At 40.9% G+C, this 25935-nt stretch overlaps 1 protein-coding gene across 1 annotated transcript in view; it reads left to right on the forward strand.

The window, feature by feature from the left end:
* Positions 1-5156: 5156 nt before the first annotated feature.
* Positions 5157-25935, forward strand: part of LOC123021370 (mucin-5B-like) — a 70093-nt gene continuing 49314 nt past the window's right edge. Inside the window, exons 1-14 of the mRNA XM_044426082.1 lie at positions 5157-5229; positions 8137-8208; positions 9703-9964; positions 11982-12096; positions 14401-14491; positions 17278-17387; positions 17712-17925; positions 19816-19941; positions 20227-20344; positions 21572-21710; positions 22541-22651; positions 23731-23800; positions 25028-25165; positions 25263-25427. Of these exons, the coding sequence (XP_044282017.1) occupies positions 5157-5229; positions 8137-8208; positions 9703-9964; positions 11982-12096; positions 14401-14491; positions 17278-17387; positions 17712-17925; positions 19816-19941; positions 20227-20344; positions 21572-21710; positions 22541-22651; positions 23731-23800; positions 25028-25165; positions 25263-25427 (1804 nt within the window). The remainder of the gene's footprint in view (positions 5230-8136; positions 8209-9702; positions 9965-11981; positions 12097-14400; positions 14492-17277; positions 17388-17711; positions 17926-19815; positions 19942-20226; positions 20345-21571; positions 21711-22540; positions 22652-23730; positions 23801-25027; positions 25166-25262; positions 25428-25935) is intronic.

A 25935-nucleotide genomic window follows, 5' to 3' on the forward strand; every position in this document is an offset into this window, starting at 1 on the left:
TGTACACACAGAGACACACATGCATGCGCATGCTGTTGACAAGTGGTTGGTCTGTTTGGGATGACAGTGTGTGTCTTATTACGGATGGGGTTGCACTCCCTCTGAAGAATCAGGTTTGTGCTTTAGGGATCCTAATTAGCTGCACTGAAACCCCAGCTGCTCTTTCACAACCTCCTCATTTCTCTGTGAAGGAAACCGTCATTTTTCTGCATCTTTCACGGGAATGTTAAGAATTTGGGAGAAATCTCTCAGCATGCAGGGCTTCAGTGCTTACCCTTTTGTACGAAGGTGGCTGAGGGTGGCATATGTTCTCCTGATTATATTATTTTATTCCATTCTAACCTTGTAGGCTTTTCAGCTATGGGAGCTTTCTGAAAAGTCCCCTAAAGGACTTAACCAGAGCTTTCTCCCATGGGGTTTTGCAAGCCACTCTGTGCTTGAAAACCAAGTGAGGCTTTTTTGGCTTGGTTTTGTTGCTATAAGTCCATTGTGGAGGAGGAAGAGGAAGCAGGAAGAGGAGAAAAGGTCCTCACTCATCTGGCATGAGTTGGTACATAAGGCCTACTGTTCACCAGTTCTGAAACAGCTTCAGGGCCTTCCATTCTGTTTCTCAGTTTTATTCATGCTGCCACTTTTAACTATCAAAACTCTAAACAAGAATCAAGATACTTAAGGATAATCTTTTTCCAAATGAATTTGCCTGGGTAATAAGATACTGGGTATTTAGAGGTCCTACTGAGCGTTCCAGAACCATCTGAGACAACTTAGGGGGTGACCCAGGATTGGTACTTTTCGGTTGTGGGTCCTTGACTTTGAACTCATTTTGTAGGGAAGTACAGCTGGTGCCATCTCGGTTATCTTTTCATTGCAACTTTAAGGCTTTTTTATTTGCCTCACACGGGCTTTTCGGATATATGGGTTTTGTTTGTGTGTTCTTTTGTTTTTTGATTGTCCAACATACAAATGTATTCAGATTGTATGATTTCAAATTCCATACCCCACTTTGAAAGATTATGTGCCTAGAACCTGGAATACATATGCTTGAAATAAAATTTAGAGATTAATAAACAGCACAAGTAATATTCTTCTTCTCTTCCCAGCAGGCTTGTAGCAAAGGTGAGTTTGAACAGCCACTGGCATAGGTTTTAGTGGGTTTTGTTTGGTGCGTCCTGTGCCCTTGCTGGGTCCTCCTCCTGTAGATCAGGTTTACTGCTTAACCTAAAGCATGCTTTACTTTGCATACTTTAACGTTTTCTCATGCCCTCAGCATAACAGTGAGGAAAAGACACCTCTTAAGGCAACTTTTTGTTCACCCCATATTACTCAATCTCTTCATATTACTCTTGGGACTAAGGTGCCACTTCCTTATCCCAGTAGGTCACTTTGCCATTCATCCAACCCTCTAGTAACCCCACAGAGGTCAGAACCAAACTATGGTTCAAGTGTTACTCCCAAATATTGAACTGGCCAGAGAAACATGCACATTCGTCACTAGAACTATTACTTGCGTACAGAGGAGTTTCCCAGCTCTTCCTGCCAACAGCATTCTTTGTAGCAAGTGATAAGCATCTACATTGTCAGAGGAAGGATATTGCAAAAACAGTTCACAGCTGGCTTACAAGAGGATACAAATACTATGCAGAGACTGTAAGTATTAGTGCATTGTGCTACTGACAGGTAAACAAGAACAGTATGGATGGTACTATTGACCTTGACACATGCTGTGATCACTTGTGATTCAGAAGTCAGTGAGATCCAGAAATTATTGGGGGGGGGGGTGATGTTGTTTTTGCCCAATTCATGGGGGTCTCTGCCTGTTTTTCTTGTTGCTTCCTTTCTTTTTAGAAGCAGATCTGTTGTTCCCCTCCCCAAAACAAAGTTGACTTACTTCTGTATTAATTCAGTGATGCAGATCCCAAACTTCCTTTTTTTTTTAAAAAAAAGTCTAGTTTTCAAATATTACAGATTTTCATTTGCCCTACCTCCTACTTTCATGTTAGTCAGTACAACAGCATCTGAACTATATTTAAAATTTTAAGCATCAGTTTGTACCTGCATATTATGCATACAATGGTTTCCAAGATATTAACAGTGAGCTTTTTTCAAGAAAATATAATTTAACTCACAACAGCAAGTGTCAATGACACTACAATTCTAATTCTTGCAGAATGGCAGAAATTTTACTCTTTGTGCATGACTCTTTTAAGAAAATTGCATGCATAAAATGAAGATCCCAAGTACATATAAACTTTGCGAAGTTTGTCAAAACAGAGATAGTAAATTACATATAGTAAAATATTATAATACAGTCAAATGCTTCACATTTAAAACATTTAATGTAATGGCATCCTATGCATGTTTATTCATAAATGGATTCCAATGAATACAGTGGGACTTACACTCAAACACATTTACAGAGTAATTTTATTTCCCCTAGGCATCACCTGGAGCACCATGGGATGCCGTGTATCTCCTCCATGCCCACAGACAGGGCTGAGAGAGTGGAAAGGAACCTGTTTGGTACATTGGTGACGCAACAGAGAAGCCAAAGGAGGCATAAACCACACTGCAGTGGACACCGATATTGCACCCACCTGAACAGACTGCGTAAGCACCTACCAGCAAAAGGCAATTCTTAAAAGATGCCATCGATATGTTTCACAGTTATATATGATTAAGTGACATTAGATATCAGAAAATGACATCGAAACACAATGAGCACAATGGATACAAAATGAAAAAATGCACAGTTGCAAGATCACAAACACTTTATGGGAAAACAATTGAGTTATTTCACATGCAATTATACCTTTTCAGACCATAACCACAAAGTGAACAATACAACCTGTTCATGATGGCTGATGGCCTGAAGTCAAGATTTTGAAGAATAAGTTGCTACACAGACATCTCCCTGCCCTGACTTGGGCCACAATCTTACACACACACACACACACACACACACACACATTCTGGCACTCCCATCAATTTCCAGCCAGCAACTATTCTATCTTTCCCACCTTAGCAGTAACTTAGTGTAAAAAGAAAAAAAAGGGTGGGGAAATAGAGAAGGTCTGCAAGTGGGTGATGTCTGAATCCCCGTGTAAAGTGAATTTGGGCAATTGTAAAAGCCGTATCTTGAAGCACCCTAAGACTATGAGAGAATCTCTTCTACCATGCTGTGATTGTCAGCTCTTTATCGCTTAACATACTCAGGAAGACCTCTCCTTAATCCACACTTAAAACTATAAAGCATTGATGCATGTGAGCGCTGAAAAGATGTTCCCCCAAGAAAAAAAAAAGAACATAAAAAGAAGGGGCAGGGTGAAACTTCTCAAAATTCCTAGAAAGAAAAGAATGTCCCATATCCAGATGAAAACCACCAATTTTTACAAAAGTCAATAAATAATAAAAGCAAATAGAGGCTCTCCAAAACATCTGAGCCGAAAAAAAATCTTTGTTGGTATATTTGCTCAAATGTCTTCACTCACAAATACCCCTTTTTGCTAACAGTATTTATTGGTTTTCTGGCACTAATGTGATCTTTATATAAGTACATTTTTTAAATATAAGCAGGAGCTGTTACTTGCACCTGATAGTATGAAGTTTTGCTTCAAATATTTCTATCCACTTGAATGACAATGAATAGTACTACTAGACAAGCGCTGTTGGGCTGCACTTTGACTAGATAGGCACAGGGCCATGCTCCAGTACACGCTGCTTTACGCCAAATGCAAAAACATGGCCACCGAAATGCACCTGTGGGGAAGCTCCAGAAGTGAGCTCTAGGCCACACCACTCTGCCCAACCCAGGAAATAAATAATGAATGAAATAAATAAATCATCAATGAAACATGTCCCATACTGAAAATCCCTCCCCCCCCCCCTTTTCCCTCCCCATCCCCTTTGTGTGTCACATCTTTTCAAAATATAACCCAGAGGGCAGGGATTGCCTTATTTCACAGATGGATGGTAAGCTACTTTGGGAACCATTTTTGGGCTGAGGAAGCATAAAAGAATGGCAGGACTAGCCTTAGTGTGAGTCAAAAACGTGCACTTACCAAGTTTGTATGCTGCTCATGTTTGAAGCAAGAGACTGCGCTCTGCCCTTTTACCACATTGATAAAAACACAATAAAACATAATAAAAACCATAGCATTTTATCTATTACAAACAACAATAATAATACAGTAAAGCACAATAAAATACAGTAAAACGTACAAGAAGTAATTAGTCCCTTCCCTCTATCTACAGCACATCCACCCATCTCTTCCTCACACCCAGGCCTCATGCATTCTCTTTTCCCCTTTGGCCCACGGTTCATTCTGTCACCCTTCTTCTATCCCATAGTATGCATCTCTCTGTCTCCTGGGGTGCCTTCCTTTTGAGCTGCAGAGCACAGTTGCTTCTCTCTCACATTTCTGCCAATAAAATAAATCTCTTCCTATACTTCAGTTTTCTGAGATGGGTTTCTTCCGCCCAAATCAACCTTTCACATCTTCCTTGGCTGTAAGTTATTTTGTTCATTTAAAATGTTTCTATTTCACTTCACATCTAAAGAGATCTCAGAACTCTAAACAACAAAAATAAAAGGAATAAAACACAACATGAAAAGGTTGTTGTTGCAGAGGATTTACCCAGAAACACGATAGAAGTTCTCAAATTATAGTGGTTTCTTATACATGAAAAGCTTCCAATCCTTCTCAGAACAAGGAAAGAGCCTGTGGCCAGATGAGATGGGCATGACTTAACTGTAACCAGAATCCTGAACAGTGACCTGCCTGTCATTCACAAAACCACATACTGACTCAAAAGATCCATGACCCTTTTTTTCCAGGATCTTCAGTGGCTTTTACTGGAGAAGAAATCTTACCTTTTTGCTTTTCATTTCTGATTTCCTTTAGTAGATGGAAGCTTGGCAAACACAATACACCTCCCCAAAGATAAACATGTTTGGCCAGTCACCAAGGAACTGGAAGACCATCTTCTATTTACCTCTCCTTCTACTAAGATCCTTGCAGCCCCACCTTGTTAGACCCTGTCAAACAAGCTGGGAAAATAGCCAAAATCTCCTGCTATATAAGACTCTGAGAATACAGGTGAGCGTGTCCTTCCAGCCAGAACTTGGCTGATTATCTCTGTACCAAACCCCATTCAAGATGGGGTTTGGTGGTGGGCTGAAGATGCTGTTATGGGCTGTTCTACTAATGTTCTGCTGTATCCAACACAAAGGTAAAAACTCCTTTGCTTTGCTTTGCAGATTTTTAAAAAGTCAATGTAATTAGATAGCTTCAAGTACCATCCCATGTAGCTGCCCAGAACCCTCTGTACTTGGAAGGCTTTGGGCACGGATAAGATTACAGGTATCTCACCGGGCTTTCCCTGTCTTACAAAAGATATAAATGGCTGGTTTTGGATATCTACATCTTTTGTTCCTGTTTATGAGGATGAGGACATTTTCCATCTTCAGAGCTGCAGACAGCACAGAAAGAACCATGCCAGATGCAAGGGCAGAGAGAAGGCACTCAAAGAAAAGGTCTCCCCTGCGACCTCAGGGGATTTTTGCAAGATCACAGCAGGAACTCCAACTTTTCCTATGGCCAGCCAGACAGCACCTGCTAGCCAAAGGACTGCATCCTTAATTCACTTTCAAAAGTATAACTCATTCTGTTGTGCAAACCATACAAATGTTTGAATTTCAGTAAGTTTTTTTCTCCATTTTAATACTGTTTCAGTTACATATTTAATGCTTTTGCATTGACTTGCAGAATTTTATTGGTATTTTAATTATATAATGCCTGAAGCCAAAATCATTTAGTGAGATTTTGAGAATGACAGCTTTGAGGACTGTATGCAAAAGTATAATTGTCCTTGTCCTTGAAAGGTTTTCATTTCTATAGAAACATAAGCTTCTTAACAAAATAACTTGTTTGCATTATATACTTTAGAAGTCTGTTGGACAAGCTACATGATTCCACATTTTCTCAAGACTTTAAAAGTTAATTATACATCTAGTCTATAAAATTTAAAGCAGACAACAGTCTCTCCTTGTCTATCTTTCTTTATTGCCCTTCTTCAGTCTTGTTCATATGTATATGATGTGTAAATGCTGATGTGTGTGTATATATGTGTGTTATTTTTAAGTGAAAGGATCCCACACCCCAAATTGAAATATTACTGCACATAACAAGTGCTGCTGTTACTTCTGACTAAACATACATAGGTTTATGCCTTAAGCAATGGTACAGAAAAGACTCAGGCAATTCCTCTATACTGGGCATTTTTGGAAGAAAAATCAGAACCCCTGTTTGGTCCCAAATATTCTCCATACTACTGCATTTCAAAGGGCACTAGAGCCAGATTAGGAACCATGAATGATGCATCAATTGCATTCTGAAGGGTGCCTGATAGGCATGGGCCCTTACCTAGATTTAAATGCATGGTGTTTTTTGGTGCCCAGGTGCCTTAGAACTTGTGAGGTAGTCAGAAATATGGAAGAAGAAATGGTAATTCATCTCAACCAACCCAACTCCTCTATGAAGTATATAGACTATCAGATGTAAGATTTGCAGGCAGGGATAAGTCTCATCACCTCAAATCCTCATAATTAAACACTACCACTTTTACTAGCAATCTAATACCCTGCCCCCCCCCCCCCCACTATCTTGGAATTAGCTTCTATTCAAAACAGCAGGGCTTCCTAGCAATATGTGTTTCTTTAACTCAGGGTGGTTTACAAAAATTTACAATAGGACTGAAGTGCTTGCTATTGCAAAGGCTGGTGGTAAGTTGTCTCTTTTTATTATGATCTAAGACGCCAACAATATAATTCTGCAATAGCCTGAATAAGATCCAGGGTTGTGGTTATTGTTGTTATGTCGGGGGAGTATCTTTTGATACTGAGGTCACTTACAATGTAATCAGCATAAGTTATGACTCATTTTTAGAAGAAAGGCTATGTTTAATATTTACTTTACCTCCCATATAATATTTCTTGTTCTGGTAGAGCTCTCTGGAATCAAAACTTGTCAGACACCCTTATTATTTTGGAAGACACACATTTAAAATGTCTGTTGACAGTGTCTTCAACTGAGCATAGTTAGATTATTTTTTTACTCGTGTTTGCTGTAGTTGGATGAGAAAATATGCTTTCCCCACATTGGCATAAACATAGTCTTGCCTGGGAATATAGCTACACTGCATCCTCAGTATAGTTCGAGTCATGCAAGGGGCAGTTCAGAAAGGGCTGCAGTGAAAAGAATCTCTACCACAGGTTTCTTGGCACGTAACTAAACTATGCTTTCCAAGATACTTAGGGGGAAAGCAAGACATTTAGGTCTTCTCTATAGGAAGCATTTATTGTGTGCTTGTGATCCTTCATGCATGGAAGTTTGCAAGTGCTTTTTACAACATCATCATTGTCCCATGTTTCTAGCCATTTGATGGCTTTTTTTAAAGCAGGGGAAGTCCAGTTTTTTCCTGGATGGCACCATTATTCTCTACACAAGCCTGGCATATTCTTGCCATTTTGCTCTATAATATGATGCCAGCTTGTGTTGTATAATGAAGCATAAAGGAACATATAGAAAGGCAGAGAGGCAAACTCTCAGAAGGAAAAAGAATACACTCATATGAAGGAGTCTATAATCCTCAGTCACACAAAGAAAATGGAAGAAGCAGCTTCAGTAAAGCCTCTGTTAAATGACTTAGGTAGAGAAGCTCATAAACTGATATAAAAACCAATATTTTGTACTGTAGATATGCCCTGCAATGTAAGCACTTTTAAATATCATTAGACTCAGTCGGAGAGCTTAAATATGCACTTAACTTTCCCACTGGAATCAGCAGAATTATAAATACTTAAATTTGCCTGGATTATGCAAATATAAAATGCCTGTTCATTGAGGATACAAATTGACAGAAAAAAGGATACTTATAATTTCATTAAATTAACAATAGCAAGGGAGTTGTGAGATTTTCTGTCAACCTGCTCATTCTCTCCTATTTTCCTATACCTTTTCAGTAGGATGCTTCTGTAATAGGCTATGGGGATCATCACTGCTTTAAAAACTATTAATCGATACACAAACCTGAACATAGAAATGAACATGCACGCTTTTTGTCTCCCTTTGTTTGCAGTTTCTTGCACAGAAGGAGTATCTGGAAAGGTGACCATTATCCCACCATTGCCAACAGCACCAGTTATAAAATGTAAGTTAAGACCTGTCCATTATTCCCTTGTATCTATCAGATATGCTCATAGAGTAGCAGAATGAATAAAGTTAAGAAACAGATAAATAGCTGGTGAGATGTGGTGGTTAAGACTGTAGGACTGGGACTCAGGTGATCTGGGTTCTAGTCCCTGCTCAGCCATGAAGCTCAAGTAGGTGACTCGGGCCAGCCACAGACCCTCAGCCCAGCTGACTTCACAGGGTTCTTGTGGGGTAAGACTGAGAGCAGGAAGAGGAGACTGATGTAAGCTGCCTTGAGTTCCTTGAAAGGAAAAAAGGCAGAATATAAATATAGCAAATAATGTAATGTAAGTGCCACGCTGAAACCGACCGAAATCCTTCCTAGTCCATTGTTCAGCCAGACATGAATGCAAAAGCACCTTCCTGCTTATGTTCCCCAACAATTAATATACATAAGCATACTGCCTTCAATATGGGAGGTAATGTATAGCCATCATAATTAGTAGCCATTGATTTCCTTCTATTCCATGAATTTGTCCAGTCTAGCCATCCAAATTTCTGGCCATCTCTCTAACCTGTGGAAGTGAATTCCATATAACTATGAACTGTGTGAAAAAGTGCTTTGTCTTATCTGTCCTGAATCCCTTGCTGTTCAGAGTAATGGGATGACGCCAGGTTCTAGTATTACAGTATTATCAGTATACCTTACATACTGGCCTTTCTAGTCTCCTCTGCTCCCTGGTGTGGGTTTTGGGGTTTGTTTTGTTTTTTGCCACCTTCCAAGGTCATTTTTCTGACCTCAGAGACCAGCCACTGCTTGCTGTGAAGGATGAGTGAAGGGATGGAATTCCAATCCCAGAGTCCTATAGTTCCTCAAATGCTATTTAGCTGCCATAAGATTGTCGCCCACATGGGCTATATGCAAAGATATTGTTCTGGAAACAGGAAAATGAAATAACACTGATTGTAAATGCATTTCCGAGTACAATTTAAAGTGCTTGTTTTAAGCTTTAACACCTTAAGTTGGGGGTGGGGGGGAGGGATAACTACCTTCTCCCATACTAGCATGCCCAGAAACTGCTGGCATTGGCCAAGATTCTTCTCACTTAATTGCTGCCAAGAGCAGACAGAATAGGTCAGGGGGGCCCTTTGGTGGTGGCTCTGCACCTCTGGAATCTGATTCCATTAGAAATTAATTAGGTCTCATTCAATCAGGTTAATTAATTAGGTCTCATTCAATCAAGCCTGAAGACCTGCTTGTTTTCACTGTTCTTTTCATAATCTGTGGGTTGTATGTTTTACTGGTGCAATCTGTGTGCACAGTATTTTACTAAATATGCATTGTATATTTTGTTTATATCTTATACCCCAGCTTGAGAGACTTGTACCCTTAAACACAGCCTAAAGAGCATTAATTTTTTTAAAGCATATCAAAATATAAGCAGCAAAAACACTTTTGACATCAATCTAGAACATGTACAATATAGGTTTACAAACTTTTGTGAATTCACAGCCTTCAACCCGGCTCACAATGGGCAGGTCTGTAGCACCTGGGGCCACTTTCACTTCAAGACATTTGATGGGGACATCTATAATTTCCCTGGGACCTGCAACTATATCTTTGCCTCACATTGCAAAGCTGCATTTGAGGACTTTAACATCCAGATCAGGCGTTCCGGGGTAGGAAGCGCTATTGCTATCAGCTATATCACCATTCGGATAAATGGAGTGGACATTAAACTGGAAAAGAATCTCATCTTGGTGAACAGTGAAAGGTAATATTATAGTTCTGTGTGCTAAACATTGAATGCTGTGCAAGTTCAAATCCCAAATTCACATGAGACTCTTTGTATTTTGTTCTGCAGATGTGTTAAGTGTTAACTCAAGAAAAAAAGTGGTTCAAATGGCCAAAGACCAGTAATATTATTGTAAATATGTTGGCACTCAGTATGAGAGTCCCTGTAGGCACACCCCCAGGGAGAGTCCCAAAATTCAGGCAGCTGTGTTGATCCATATGGCAGACCAGTTCAAGCAGTTTTCCCTCCACGCAGTGGCTTTTTTAACGAAGTGAATGGATCTAATTGCCTATTCAAGACCAAGCCACACCAAAATACTTTGCATTTTAATGGGTAACTCTATATGGGGGAAGGAATCATTTATCCCTTACCAGCTACAGTGAGAATTCCAGATAGTCTCAGAAGGCATAGGGAAGTCTGACAGAGTGGCAGCTAATATCAGCATCCCTAGTAGTAAAATAAAAGTAAAAGCCTACATTGTGTCATAGAATCATAGAATAGTAGATCTGGAAGTGGCCTATAAGGCTATCAAGTCCAACCCGCTGCTCAGAGCAGATCTCCAGGTTAAAGCATCCCTGCCAGATGACTACCCAACTGCATCTTGAATGCCTCCAACGTGTGAGAGCCCCTGTCCCCGCTAGGCCATTGCTTCCATTGCAGTACTGCTCTAACACCCAGACATTTCTTCCTATGTTCAGCTGGAAAATGGCTTCCTGTAACTTTAGCACACTAGTTCATGTCCTGCATTCCAGCATGACTGAGAAGAAATCCTGGTCCTCTGTGGACAGCCTTTCAAATATTCGTTAAGTACTATGCTATCTCCCCTCAGCCTTCTTTTCTGCCTGCAAAGAAGTGGCTCTTCCTCACCATTGCTGGAGACCCATGGTTTTAATACATTTAAAAGGCTGCATACAAGTGTAAAATATGAAGTACAGGGTGATCTTGGGAAGTTTGTGAGACAGGACTGCATTTTTGCATTTTCTGGTTGATTCTACACTTCTTTTCCTTTTTTATTTGAATAAGAAAATATAATATCACAAACCAGTCTCTGTCCTTAAAGTAAATCCTTTTCAAACATATATCCATTTCAAAGTCCTTTTCAGACATGAGGACTATCATGAACACTTCATGATGAAGAAAGCAACAGAAGAAACTATTCTTTACTGTACAGATATAAAAACAGAGAGAAGAGAGGTGCAAATAAAACACGAAATCACAGTGCTTTATGACATCCCTTCTTCCTAATAGTTAGTCCAATGGTTGGGCTTTCAGTGTGAATTGACTTAGAATCATAAAATCATAAAATAGAAGAGTTGAAAAGGGCCAAAGAAGGGGCCAGGTACAAACAAGGCTAGCTGATGATCAGGAAATAGGACATATTTCTATTTCTCCTCATCTGAATAGGAGGAAAAAAGAAATTGACCATTTGGCGATACAGCCATTACCTGAAATCAGGATATAGCTGTTGTGCTTTTACAGTTCATTCTAGGATAGGTTCAGGGCCCCAGTCTGGATCTTAACAACCTCCTTGCCCTCTATGCTAGGATCTCAGTCAGGATTGGCTCCTCTTTGCCTATTCATTAATAAACATTTAAAAATGCTACATACACATTTGAAGCAAAGTCTGTTTTGGCTTCCAGGGAGCCAGGTTTGGGCTCCGTAGATATCTTACCATCATGCTGATTGGGAATTATAGTCTAAAACATCTGGATTGACCTACAGTGGGAAAGGCCGCCATAAATATCTGAGAGCAGAAAACATGGTGGTGGGTGGGGACTGCTGTTGGAATGCTTGATCTGGGCTTCTACCTATAAGCCTCTCTGTTACTAAATAAATATAAATCTAACAAAATGCCCATAAGCCTTCAGGGGCTCCTTTCCAAAGGAAAGTAAATTTGGCTAACTGCTCTGCTCCTGGGATGCCTCACTGCTTAGAGAACCCTGGCATTACTGTGACATGACTGGCACATTCAATATTTCTGGTGCTTTTTCATCAGGGTTGAGCTGCCTTACAGTGGATCTGGATTTAGCATTGAGAAATCTACCATGTATATTGAAGTGACCGTCAAGCTGAGCCTAAGCTTATGGTGGAATGAAAATGACAGCATCATGGTAAGTGCTAGATGATATAGAGTACCTATATGAGAAACATAAAGCAAAATGTTGCACTGTTCAGCAATCCAGTCAGAAAGTTCTTTTTTGGTATACTCTGTTTCATTCCCTCCTGTCCCCCAATTCCTCTGCCCCTTCCTATACAACTCCACCATTCTGTGTTTGTTGCACATACTCGGTCCTCACTGGGTTTACTGGCTTAGGGTTTTTTCCTAGACATTTTTTCCTCCAAATCTTGTGGTTCCCCAAGCATGAACCTGTTCCTCAATAGCCCCATTTCAGTATGCAGGCATCATCATGCAAAACTAGAATTTGCTATTTGCATATAAGAGAACACACAAAGGAGAAAGCACAAATTAAGTGATAAATTTAAGTCTCTGGTACAGTGGTACCTTGGCTCACGAACTTAATCTGTTCCACGACTCTGGTTGTGACCCAAATTGGTTGTGAACCAAGTCAAATTTCCCCATAAGATTCAATGTAAATAAAGTTAATCCATTCTGGCCCCTCCGAATGTGGTTGTGAGCCAGTTTTGGTTGTGAGCCAAGTCAAATTTCCCCATAAGGTTCAATGTAAATAAGGTTAATCCGTTCTGTAACTATATTTTTTTAATCAGAAAAATTTGAAACAAAGTGACAAAGAACAACAAAGTATTGGACAGTACAGTGGAGAACACTAACCCAGGTGGGGGGGGGAGTTATTGTTTGGAGGGAGAGTCCCCCTCCAGAAGGACATTGGGGAGATCTCTTTCAGGGGTTTTCTCTCTTCTTTGTCTCTTAGCTGCAGGGTCAATTTTGGTGAAAAATCTGTCTATAGTCACTTTTTTCCTGCACTGCATAACCCTCCAGAGAGACCACGTTATCGTTCATCAGATTCAACACTCTGTTCATTACAGTTATATTGGGGTGGTACTTCTCAAAGAAATCCTGGCACGGGCATGCTCCTGCAGGAAAGACGGACGCAGCGCAGCACAGCCGCGATCACAAATGTCTTCCCTGCACGAACGTGACTGCGATCATGGTCATCTCCCAACTCGAGGCGGGGCGGGTGATGGCTGCGATCTTGGTTGCCACCCAATGCAGAGTTCGTGACCCAAGTCAAAATGTTCATGAAATTTTTGTTTGTGACCGGATTTGGTCATGAACCAAGGCGTTCGTGAGCCGAGGTACCACTATACCTATAGGCAGCAATGTGTCCACAGATATTTCTCTTGGCACCTGCCAGGCTGTGTGTCCCTTCCTAATATTACTTAATATAAGATTTTTTAAAAACTGGGAGACAGTTATGTTGCAATGTGAAGTGCTGCCCTCTAGCACCATCTTCATAAGAGCTCAGAATCCACCTCTGTCTTGTGCTCCAATTTGTGGACAAGTTACTTTTCTTTGAATTTCACCAGTTTGCCTTCTGGGAAATGAACATTTTATAACAAGACATGCCCACTACAGTAGCCATTTTATGAATGGGACATGGCCCAACTCATGACAGCCATTTTGTGTATGCACCTACAATGCACTTTCAACATTACAAATGTGCCCACTGACATTCCTCCACCCCGTGTGTGTGTGTCTGTTTATGGGAGTGGAATATTTGCAGCGTACCCTTCCGCAAATGCACGTTCTGCATGCCATTTCATGCTGTATAAACTCGGTAATCACTGAGCCTAAGTAACTGTTTCTAATTTAATATTCTCAGACTGGGCTTGAAGATGTGAAATGTTCGTGCGTGTTACTTGGTGTATGTGTACAATCACATATATCTGTCATGCTTCTTTATTCCTAATCAAGTTCTTACTTCCCAGAGAAATCTTATTTGTAGTGGGTATATAATTGAAGAAAGCGACCAAACTGTGTTTCCACACTTGGCAATTTGATCTCTGTTTTAAAAGATGAAAATGCATTTGGATTACATATTTAACATATTCACATCTTGGCAAGAGGTGCCTCCTGTTATCTTAATTGTTCATTTTCTAGTAAAATCTCATTTTTATAGGCTTAACCTTACCTGTACATGTGGGTTTCTTTTTGTTTTGTTTTCTTCTCTTTCCAAAGCTTAAGTCTAGGAGAAAGAGCTGCTTGTGTTATGAATATTACGAGGTATGAAAACTAAATTGTTATGAATAGCATAGAGCCTGCGACTCACAAATGAAACCCCAATTTTCTATCCACTAAGTTTGAATTAGATTGCTGAAACATAACACTGATTGAAAGTATTCTAGTATATCTAGTGCAGCTACTGTCTTATATTTTCAATATATATCGTGGAGAGTCTATTAACTTTTATCAACTTTCTCCTATGTAATTTCAGCTGGAACTGGATAAAAAATATAGCAATATGACCTGTGGGCTTTGTGGTGATTTTAATGGTATTCCCACTTACAATGAATTCTTTTCAAACGGTAAGTATCAAAGCCATTGCTTATTAAATTTAGGTATTCATGGTCTATAGGTCATCATACACTAGGTCCTGTGAAGCTACAAATTCTTGAGCATTCTGACTTTTCATCCAACTTAAAAGATGAAACAAAAATTTGAGCAAGTATTTTAAATATTAGGATTAAAACCCTAGTAGTTCCATTTCCTCACTTTTTAAAAACTTCACCTTCTGAATTGTTAGATGTTAGATTAATTTCATTTCCTGTGCTTCTGATAATAGGTAAGCTTCCAAAATCTGAGCAATGATGACCACAGTATATGGTGCCAAATCTCAGGTTCATCTTGCCCTGTACTGTGGGGTCCCCAGTCTGGTGCAGCAAGCATGTGGGTACCTCCCAGGCTCCCTTCCTCCTCCCAAGTTTTAAAACATAGTTCAGCTTTTAAAAATTGAAAACAGCTTTCGCTGAGTAGTTGACACCCTGCATAGTGAAGTAGAAGCCTCTAGCTCAATTTTTATTTCCAAAAAGAATGGACCCCAGAGGCATTCTTAGAAAATAAAATGGTGGGTAGCACAGGCCAGCACTTTGTTTGGAAGCAAGCCCATCCCTCTGGAACAAAAGAAAGGGGAAGGTTGGGCTTTGACGGTAGGCTGATGCTTCACCAGTGGCAGAGAGCATTCTGTGGAAGGGCTAGAAGGGGTAGTGAAGAGTAAGGCAGGTATTTTGCCTGTGCTGTGTGAGTTTTCGCTTTAAATGTTTTGGGGGGAGTGTGTGATGTATGATAGTTTTTGAGTATCATGAGTCTGCCTTCTATTAAATAGGTTTTGGAACAGAAAATTACTTTCAAAAGAATGTTTTTGCTTTTAGGAGCTCTGTCTTGTTTTGAGGTTCTGGGGCAATTTGTTTTCTTTTAGCTTCAGCAGCTTGTTTTCTCGGAAGTGGGTGTTTTTGAAACTGGTTGTGCTCATCACGCCAGCAATTTTGTGACAGAACTGACAACACTCATGCAACATTCCTAATGTGCTCACCAGCCCAAAAGGCAGGGATCCTTTCAATATGGCTGATAGTAACTCTATGGATTCAGACCAAGTACCTCAGATTTCACAAAAGAAGGTTGCTTATACAAAAGCTGCTCAGATTTTATGTGAGGGGGTCACACGGAGGTGGGTAGAGACCTGTTCTCCCCTGCAGAGGAAGGCAGGACGCACTCCAACGGAGCCAAGCTCAGGGAGCCAAGGTTCCATTTGGATGCCAGGAAGCACTTCCTGACAGTCAGGACCCCGAGGGTGTGGAATGGGCTTCCACAAGAGGTCGTTGAGGCCCCATTGGTGCGGGTGTTCAAAGATAGGCTGGACATGCACATGGTGGGCATGTTGTGAGCGGAGCCAGCTGGAGCCGGGGGTCAGACTAAATGGCCTGGGAGGCCCCTTCTGACTTGCTCTGTTTCTACGTTTCTATCTCCACATCAGAGAAACACGGGAAACTGCCATGTGCTGGGTCAACCCAGTGGTCTGTCTAGTTTGGTACTGCCAGTACTGACTGGGTGCAGCTCTCCCAGGTTTAGGCAGGAGTGTTTCCAGCCCTCATTGGAGATGCAAGAGCTTGGACCTGGGACCATCATGAAAAGCAGCTGCTCTGCCATTGAGCCATGCCCGCCCCTCATCCCCTCAAACTCACCCAACATGAAAAGTCAATAGATCAAAGGGAAGGCTCTCTTTCTCATATGCATTTGAGATCTGAGATGGTTTAGTCATGGACTGACTTCATTTTCTCAAGCTTCAGATTGTAATATACTTCAGTTCCATGGGATAAAAGAGGATGTGCTTTACATGACAAGCAGAAATCTCTTCCTTATATATTGGCCCTTTCTGATTATAACCTCACCAAACTGTGAGGAGAAACAAGTTATTGTTTATTTTCTGATGTCAATTATGATGCATCATTTCCCAGAACAGAATAGTAGATGTTTCAAGAAGCTGCTCAAGCAGAAGTGTGTGTGACTGGAGTTTTGCCTTGTATACTTGCATAATGTAATGTCTAGTATAAGAGAGTGTTACACAACTCTCCCCTTGGCTGAAGTGGCTGTATCTCCCTCCACACCCCATGCAGAGTTCCTCTGCAATGTAACAGTTCACATTAGGACTATGGAGCTCACCCATTTGCTGGTCTTTTAATATTGGAAGTTCATCTCAGAAGACCTCATCCTGATACCTCAGATGGGACACAATAGGACCTGCAGTAACCTGATGCAATTTGGAGTCCTCTTGCTCAGGGTTGCTGCCAGACAGATTCATCTGGGGTACTCCATTCCACTGCCCTTTCCCACAGGTCTCCTTTGCAAACCTTCTCCATTCTATGGCCCCTTGACATATAGCCTTCCTTGGGCTTTAGGGACAGTTGCCACACTCACATTTTTTTCCTGTAATATTGGAGTTTTCTTCATTTTTAATATTTACACAAACCTTAGCACTCCCCTGGTACAATCCTTTTGTTTCTTGAATCCTTTGGGCCTTCACTTGGGCTTGACTCTGTAAGTACTCATACACTGAGTTCAATATTAGGGTCCATGATATGCAATGATATTCCAGGTTAATAGAGATGTGGTACTGGATTTGTTCTGAGGGGCAGAAGTGCTTGATTTCCTACATGATTTTAACCTCCCACTAGAATGTTTTACTGGGAATAGAGGAAGCCGTTGCATGGTCTTCCCTACAACTCCCTTTGCCAAATTGGAATGGAATTTCTGAAAGGGGCCTCTATGGGATACACTGTACATCAGTCTCTCCATGTCATGGTTTTATGTATTATAGATGTCCGCATGACTCCCTTGCAGTTTGGGAATACACAGAAACTAAATGGACCCACGGAAGACTGTGAGGATCCTGTAGTGCCCTCTCAGAACAACTGTACTTTTGTAACTGTAAGTACTTTTTTGCTTATTTTTCTGCTTTTTTATTTCCAAAGTGTTGCTAGACTTGTAAGAGTGTCCAGATGTCATGGCAAAGAAAAAAATGTCACTATCCCTCCACAATCTCACTGTCCACAAGGCTGAAATGTATCTTAAAAGTTCCTTGTCACAAGGATCTGATTTTTATTGTTGTCATCGCCTGTGCAATATAAAGTGCCAAGTACACTAATGACATCACTGTCGCAATGCACAATCAGTTTATCAGCAGTAAAAAATAGGTCTTCTGAGACTTGTACGATGCATTGACTTAATCAGATTGTTTGCTTTTCCTTCTAGAGTATCTGCCAAGAGATACTGATTGGATCTGCGTTCTCTCAATGCAATTCTGTGGTGGAGGTGAATGACTACATTGAGACCTGTGAACATGATTTGTGTCACTGTGACAATCCTGAAAGATTATCCTGTGCCTGTAACACCCTTGCTGAATACTCCCGGCAGTGTGCTCATGCTGGCGGGCAGCCTCAGAACTGGAGAACAGAGACACTGTGCCGTAAGTGCGAATCACTGCTAGTCAGTGGCAGAAGAGAATTTAGTAGTTTGTAATCAGCACTGACTTGACAGGACATTTAGTACACATTCTGGTCAAACAGCAATTAAAGGGCATTCCCAAGAGCAGAGTACACCAGATGGGTTACAAAATTGCAAGGTTGTAAAGATATAAATGAATAGATCAGCACATGGCTGTGGAAAGCTGACATTGTATTTCACAGATCCCTTTCCTGGGTCTAGCTTGTTTACTGTTATTAATAATTTGCATGAGCAAGCAAGAAAAATAACAAGGCACAGATTTTAAGATGATGCACATTTGAGAGGAACTGGAAAAGTTCCAGACTAGACTAAACTGTAAACAAGCAAAAGAAAGCTTACATTCCCTTTATCTGTGGTCATATTGGTTCTCTGAATGGGCCAGCAGATGCTCTGTGGGCTTCCAGAGTCGTCTGGGTAAGCAATGTGCCAATTTCTCTCCCTAAGCCAAGAACAAACATCTTTTACCATGAATTTTACAGAGTTCTTACTCTGCTTGTTTCAGAGGCTGTCAGTAGACATAGGCTGTAGCCTCTGTTCCTGGGAACAGGGGACAGGTGAACCTGCTTTAATGAAGCAAAGTTTCAGTTCTCCAGCAAAGGCAGCTCTTATCTAAGGAATATGCTTAGAGAAAGCAGCTTCAGGGCAATGATCCTTGGTGTTCTTCCTAACAAGCTGAAGCATTTGGACATTGGGAATATTTGCTACATTATGTCGTGAGCTAGGCGTTCCCTCCAAAGCAAGACAGTCACTTCAGCAATTCTTGGAAGAGTTTTTATTCTACACTGGAGCCTGAGCATTCACAAGCCTCAAAGCGAGAACACAAGAAGTGTTGACCCCTCTATGCCCCCCTTTACCCAAAGCTTTGTTTATGAACCCTTCAGGGCTGGACTCTGGAAGGAGGTGCACTGTGAAAGCACGTGCGACTCCATTCTGCACTCTGAGCCCCTAATTGGTCCAGCCCGCAGTTGTGACGACAGGCCCTCATGTCCACATCTTGAGGGGAATCGTGTTCTCTCTCTGAGAACTCTCCCCCTCCCATCTTTTATCTGCCTTGTTCCCACAGATGGGAGGGAGACAGGGCCCCAAGGTTGTCCTTGGACTCCTTTGATCCAGAGCTGGCTCAGGCTGGCACAACGGGAGGGTTTGACCAGATGTGGTCCTGTCAGTCGCAACCACAACTCCGTTATCAGAGTGTGAACTCTGAGCCACATCTGGTTCAGCCATCCCCTCACCCCTCAGAGCCTGAACTATCATTCCCACCAAAATCAGCCATCTCTCGTGTGCGCCTGGGAATCTCATCTGAGTCCGCGTGCATGACACACTACTTGAACCTTAATAACTTCCTCACTATCCTTCCAGTAGAGCCCATCCAATACAGCCTCCAAAAATAAAGCATCTGCCAAAGGTGCAGGCAACTTGTGGCCGTCCAGATGTATTAGTCTCCAAATCCCATCATTCCTGCTCCTGTATGTTATGAGTTTAAGTTCTACTTCGTAAACTGTCCAGAGCTTTGGCTATTAGGTTGTATAGAAATGCAACTACCAAATAAATTACCTATTCTTGGTATGCAGCAGCAAACATGTGACAATGCATAATACATGCCTGATGGGTTACCAGTCATGCAGACTCACTTTAGCATAACAGAAAGGTTTTGAGAAAATGCCAGTCAACAATGGCATATGCTTTAAAAGGCAGATTCTATTTCAGGTTGCATTACCAAAAGCATTATGTGTACTAGGAGGCAGGTAAAATAGCCTGCTAACATGGATTCACTGTAAGCCTCTTTTTAAAAGCAGCAAACTATCCCGTGTAGATTGAAAGGGGGACTGAATCTGAATATCCTTACTTTCAGCAATGTCATGCCCTTTCAACATGCAATATCAAGAATGTGGATCACCCTGTGAGGACACTTGCACCAATGCTGAAAGATCTCAGCTCTGTGAAGACCACTGTGTAGATGGCTGCTTCTGTCCACCAGGTAAGGTTTCATCTTCCTCTGAAACTGACTAAATTCCTTCATAAACTTAGCCTAGAGTACCACTGTTCTGTATGGGACACTTGCCATATAATAGACAATGCAGACCAGAAACTCTCCTGCAAAACAGTTTTCCATCCTTTGAAAAAAAAGTGGTATACGCTCCAGGTGTTAGGAAGCTGTGTATGTTTTCCATCATCTGCAAATCTTGTCTGATCTGTTTTCATGTAACCACCTGTCTTTTGGCATGGATTCAGTATTCATTATAATATTTCTTTATTCCTTTAGAAACTGTGTATGATGACATCAGTGGCTCGGGCTGCGTCCCCCATGAGCAGTGCTCCTGCATTCACAATGGCAAAACTTACTCTCCAGGGGCAACTTATTCAGACCACTGCACTTCCTGGTAATTTGATAGGAGCAACCAATACTTTCTGCAAAAATCAACCCTTCATCTGTGCTTTCAACATTAAACAATGCTTTAATAGTCCACATATAATTCCCAGATGATGATTCCAAAACTTTTTATTGAAAAAAGCACTAAACGAGTCCATCTACCATTTGGTCTTTACCATTAAGCCCCTACTAGTCACTAAAGGAAATTGGTCTGCTATTTGGCCTGCTATTTGGCCATGACCAAATGAAGCCATTCTGTTGCATAATGTAAACATGTTGGGATAACCACCAAGACTGTTCAGTGTGGCTTCCACATTTTTCAACAAAACATCTTTGGCAACGAGAGTAAGAAGCTGTCAGATTTGTGGTTCATCTAGCCCAACATTGCTTGCTCTTACTGGCAGAAACTCTCTAGAGTCACACTCAAAGACAAACTGCATGTTACTTTAATTATGCAGCTTATAGCTGATCTCTTTCCTCTCCTTGATTTTTACTGTCCTATAAGTATCTGCTGTTCTGATTTGGACTGGGAGCACAGATAGCAGGAAGGACTAAGCCCTTTTGGAAGCACCACATTTTCGTGTATGGGAATTTGGAGAAGCAAATGGGATTGTGGGGGGGGGGGTCTTTAATCCTCTTTCCTGGTGCATTGTAGCCCCAGTCTTAATCAGCAGAACATATACTTAACTTACACTAAAGTAAAAAACAAATAGAAGGGCCAGCTACGCACAACATAATATATCTTGTTGTTTTACTCATTTATTAGATTTCTATCCTGCCTTTTTTTAAAGAACTCAGAGCAGCTTACATCATTCTCCTCCTGCTGCTCCCAGTCTTATCCCTGCAACAGCAACCTTATGAGGTGGGTAGGGCTGCGAGTCTGTGACTGGCTCCATGGCTCAGTGGGGCAAGAATCCAGATCACCTGAGCGCCAGGCCCATGCTCTAAACCATTACATCACACTGTTGCTTGACCCACGCAGAAATTTTACATCCCAATACCTGTTTCTTTAAACCAGAGATTCTGAGAACTGAACCAGGACCTTCTGCATGCAAAGTATATCACTGAATCATGCTCCCTTCTTTAGCTTTTACATTACAAAATTCTGAGGCCTTCCATCTACAACTCTTTTTCTACAGAATGTGCAAATATGGAGGTGTTGCAAAATAAAAGGAGCTCACAGTAGTGGAGATACCTTTTAAAATGTATGTCATCATCTGAATTCTTTTTCTTCTAGTTCCTGCACTGGAGGCCAGTGGAACTGCACAGAGTTCCCATGTCCTGGCATTTGCTCAGTAGAGGGTGGATCACACCTCTCCACTTATGATGGAAAACGTTATGATGTCTTCGGAGACTGTACTTACGTTCTCTCTAAGGCAGGTCACCTAAGATTTAGCATTACTATACTTGTTAGAAATACTCCTCCCCCACCAGAGGCAACTCACCTTCTGTTTTCAGAGTTGTAAAACCAAAGTCATTGCTCCAGTAGTACATCCTACATGTAGAAACAGGAAGTGGACCCCTATGATGTCACATGGTTTATCTAGTTCCTGTTTCTCCACCATAGGGGGAGAAAAGGTCATGACCTTCTACCATGTGACACCCCTTCACATACCTGTATGTCATTATGACATCCCCTCTGAGTCTCCTCTTAAGAAAGGAGAAAAAAATTTCCCTGCTGGGGAAATTCACAGAAATTCTCCTTTCCAAGAGAATTGTGTGGCACCCATTTGGCCCTGCTTTAAATTGAACACTCAACTGAGTACTTTTAAAAGAGAATGGGGAATTTCCTGTCAGTTGAGATTATTTCAATCTCAGTTAGGTTGTGTTAGGGAAAAGCCAGACCTCAAAATAATACTTTTTGAATGCCTTGAAAGAACCCAGAATGGTCTCTTATTTATTTTAAAGACGCTAGACACATTCAGTATTTTCTAAGTGAAGATACACAAGAATGTCCTGTTTCTGACAAAGTTGATTCAAATCCTCCTTTTCTTCATAGCTAGTCTCCTGCCCCTGCCCTCGGAATCAGTGTTCATAGGTAAAACGGCCTCTATAAGCAGTTTGTACAAATGCTAAGTCCAAAATATTTCTGAATTTAAGGAAAGTTATACTGTACATCTGTAACAGTGTCTCAGCACAGTCTTAAATTCTAGGCTCCCTTGCAGTAAATCTACATGTAGATGATAACTGTTCTTGTTTTTCCTAGCTTTGTGAAGAAGACACATTTACTGTTCTTGGAGAGCTCCACAGATGTGGCCTAACAGAGACTGAGACATGCTTAAAGATGGTAGCCCTTGATATCAACGGAGGCCAGACTGTAAGTACCCAAACTGAATAGTGGTGTAATGCCACAGAATGTTAATTTTTATGGGGTTCAATAGATTCCTGATACTTTCATACTGCATCATTTCCGCTAACTCAAAATTTCACAGAGTTATAAAATAGCAAAAACACGGAAAGGTAATACTTATTCAACTTAATTCCTAATTTTTAGAGTTTTATTAAAAGAGTACAGGGCTCAGTTAACCCTCAGTAAAAGTGAATTTAAAAGAAATAAAGTATATACAAGTTTTTTTTCACCAACATAATAAAATTATGACAAGATAAGAGTCGAAATTTCCGGAAGCAAGCAACTCTTTACCGTAAGCCAATACGTGAGATAGGATTCAGCACAGAGTAGAAGACAAAGTTGTAAATATTTTACCTGTTTGAGATCAGTTAAAAGCAGTGGAAGGTTCAGTCAATTACTTATGTTACTACCTTTTCTTCCCCTTTATCTTTCAATAACAAACTCTGGGGAGATCACTAGAGTTTGATGGTGTCATCCATATAATTAAACACTGCTATACATTATTCTGCAGTGAGAATTATTGTTATTAATCAGTTATTATTAATGTGTTGGGTAAATCACATATGTTGGGTTACCCCAGGTGAATTAGATTAATAATACTCAGTTTGTACTTGTCATGTGCAATTTTCTGTTATGCACCTTGATGAGAAATTGTCTAAAATAGTACATTTATTAAAGGTCATGTGTCGGAGAAGTAATCTAGCAGTATTCCTTTCCTTGGCCATTGTGCAAATTTACAGTGGCAATACCTGACTGCAACCATCTCAGAAGAGGCTCTGTGTCCATGAAAGGCAAAGTAACCTAGTTTCTGCAAATGCTCGGTTAGGGAATAACCACAAAACAGATTTTCAGTGGTTGGGAAAGTCTGCAAAATGAGGGACGGGAAGGGGTGGGGAAGAAGGGAAATTACCACCAGAGATGCATACATCATAAAACCAAGCATTGTCAGCGTGGATTGCTCAAGGCCTAAAGGGGATCTCATTTTTCTGTCTTTACCATTTTATGAAAAGAATATCATTGCACTGATTATTACTCTTTTTCACTAGATCATTGTGATCAGCCCTAACGGTGATGTATTTTTTAACTGGCTCTATACTCAGCTGCCTATCTCAGCAGGTATGTTGCACACCAGAAACATCTGGCTTCCAGTGTGACCTTAAAATTTTGGGATATCAGAAATGAGTGCAGCACAAAACCCAATAGTTACTGTTTACCTTATTCAACTAAACTAGTTCTTCTGGGAACAGAAAGTTGTTGTAGAAGAAAGTTGTAGAAGACTCTTTTCCTAAAAAGAAAGGATGCTGTAATGGCTATGTAATTACTGTAATTACAATAATGTATTATATGAAAGATTGCCTTTGAAAAGTAATCTAAAACTTTGGCTGTTCATTCTAGGGCCAAATATTAACCTGGATTTGCCATAATTAGCTTATTTCACCTATACTTCACCTGATAGTCAGTAGCTCCCCGTTTGCTTCCAGTAACACATCAAACTGCTGGAGTTTACTGTAAGGCTCTAAATCCGGGGTGGGCAACATTTTCATCTGCCAAGGCCACATGTGCTGGCAGGTGGTGAGTTGGGGGTCATATTCATGTGTGCACACATGCATTCATACATTCAGATACTCTTCCATATACTCAGCATGCTGGGATGGGGAGATTTAAATGTGGTCTCGGTTTTCAAAGGCTCTCCATACTAGGATGAAGAAGTCCTCCCAGCATGCTAAATAATTATTTGGCTGCTTGGAAGAAGTGAAACCTTCCTGTGGTGGGATCACTGAGCTGGGGGTGATCAACCCCCCCCCCCAAATGATCCTGATCAAAAGCACTACTTGAACCCAGCAATCTGTTTCCTGCCACCAACCTGGTGAATGATAGCTGAGTAATGTAGGAATGCATTGGGGACAGCTCCAAGGGTATCGTGGAGGATGCCTGAGGCCTACATGCAGGCTGTGGCGATGCATTGCCCACAAGTGCCACATGTCCACAGCCAGGGTTTCTGAAGATTGCCATCTCCCATATGACCCTCCTCATCACTTGAGGGCCTCTGGGGAAACTCTTCCCATGATGCCCTTTGGCTAAATCAGTAGCTGCCCCATATAAGGTCTTTTCCTTGTTCACACTGTATCAAGAACAGAGTTTGATTGGGTTGTTGGTTGGGAACATGCTGAAAGTGATCACACAGCTGCTCCAGGTTATATTGAGCCCTGCACATCTCCACAGTAACCCATGTTCTCAACCCTACCTATGTGATTGCATCACCTGACCTTCCCAGAATTTTCCTTTCTTGAGGAAATGATCATAGTAACAGCTTCAAACCTCATGTATTTTTTTTATCTGCAGCTAATGTAACCATCTTCAAACCATCAAATTTCTTCCTTATTGTGGACTCAAACTTTGGACTTCAACTAGTGATCCAGCTCATCCCCTTGATGCAATTGTATATTCATCTGGATCCATCTTTCAAACAGAAGACCTGTGGTAAGCTTGCTTGCTTGCTTATTTATTTCTTTTTGAAGTTATATCCCTGGATCCAAAGTAATTTCCTAAAGTCAAACTCTTTGGATTTGTTTGAAAGGCCTTTGTGGAAACTTTGACAACCGCCAGAGCAATGACTTCAAAGCTGTAAGTGGAGTGGTAGAAGCAACAGCACCGGCATTTGCCAACACTTGGAAAACTCAGGCTGCATGTCCCAACATCAAGCAAAATTTTGAGGACCCGTGCACACTGAGCATTGAAAATGGTAGGCGTGTGTTAAAGATGGCAAGAAAAGCACACATTGTCTTACTTTATGACTGGGTTCACATGGTACAGCAACCCACTATGATGGGCTCTCACATTGTCCGGATCTAGATATAATTCTACCTTTCTCTTGCCTAGCTAATGGAGGAAACGAAATAATGTTCTTGTTCTTGTTTTTCACAACCAACTGAAAATCAAAAAAGAAAGAAAGAAAGAAAGAAAGAAAGAAAGAAAGAAAGAAAGAAAGAAAGAATAAGGGAAATGGAAGGGAAATTGGGGAAAATAAATACAGGACTTTGCAAATCAAGATTCTGTGACCATAGTCTAAAAGAGAGGCAAGTCTGCTTAAGCCCATTGAAGTAAGTGGATTGTGTCCTCTGAGTTTTGCAGTTAGTCCATCAACTGCCAACTCTATTTTGTGTCTGTGTGTAGGCATGTCAGTCTGTGTATCTATAGCCTGCATATATTAAGTAACTGATTGATTCCCATCTCAGGCCATGGTTTTAGTA

This window comes from Varanus komodoensis, unplaced genomic scaffold (assembly GCF_004798865.1).
Source record: "Varanus komodoensis strain SLA01 unplaced genomic scaffold, ASM479886v1 scaffold16, whole genome shotgun sequence".
NCBI classification, from domain to species: Eukaryota; Metazoa; Chordata; class Lepidosauria; order Squamata; family Varanidae; genus Varanus; species Varanus komodoensis.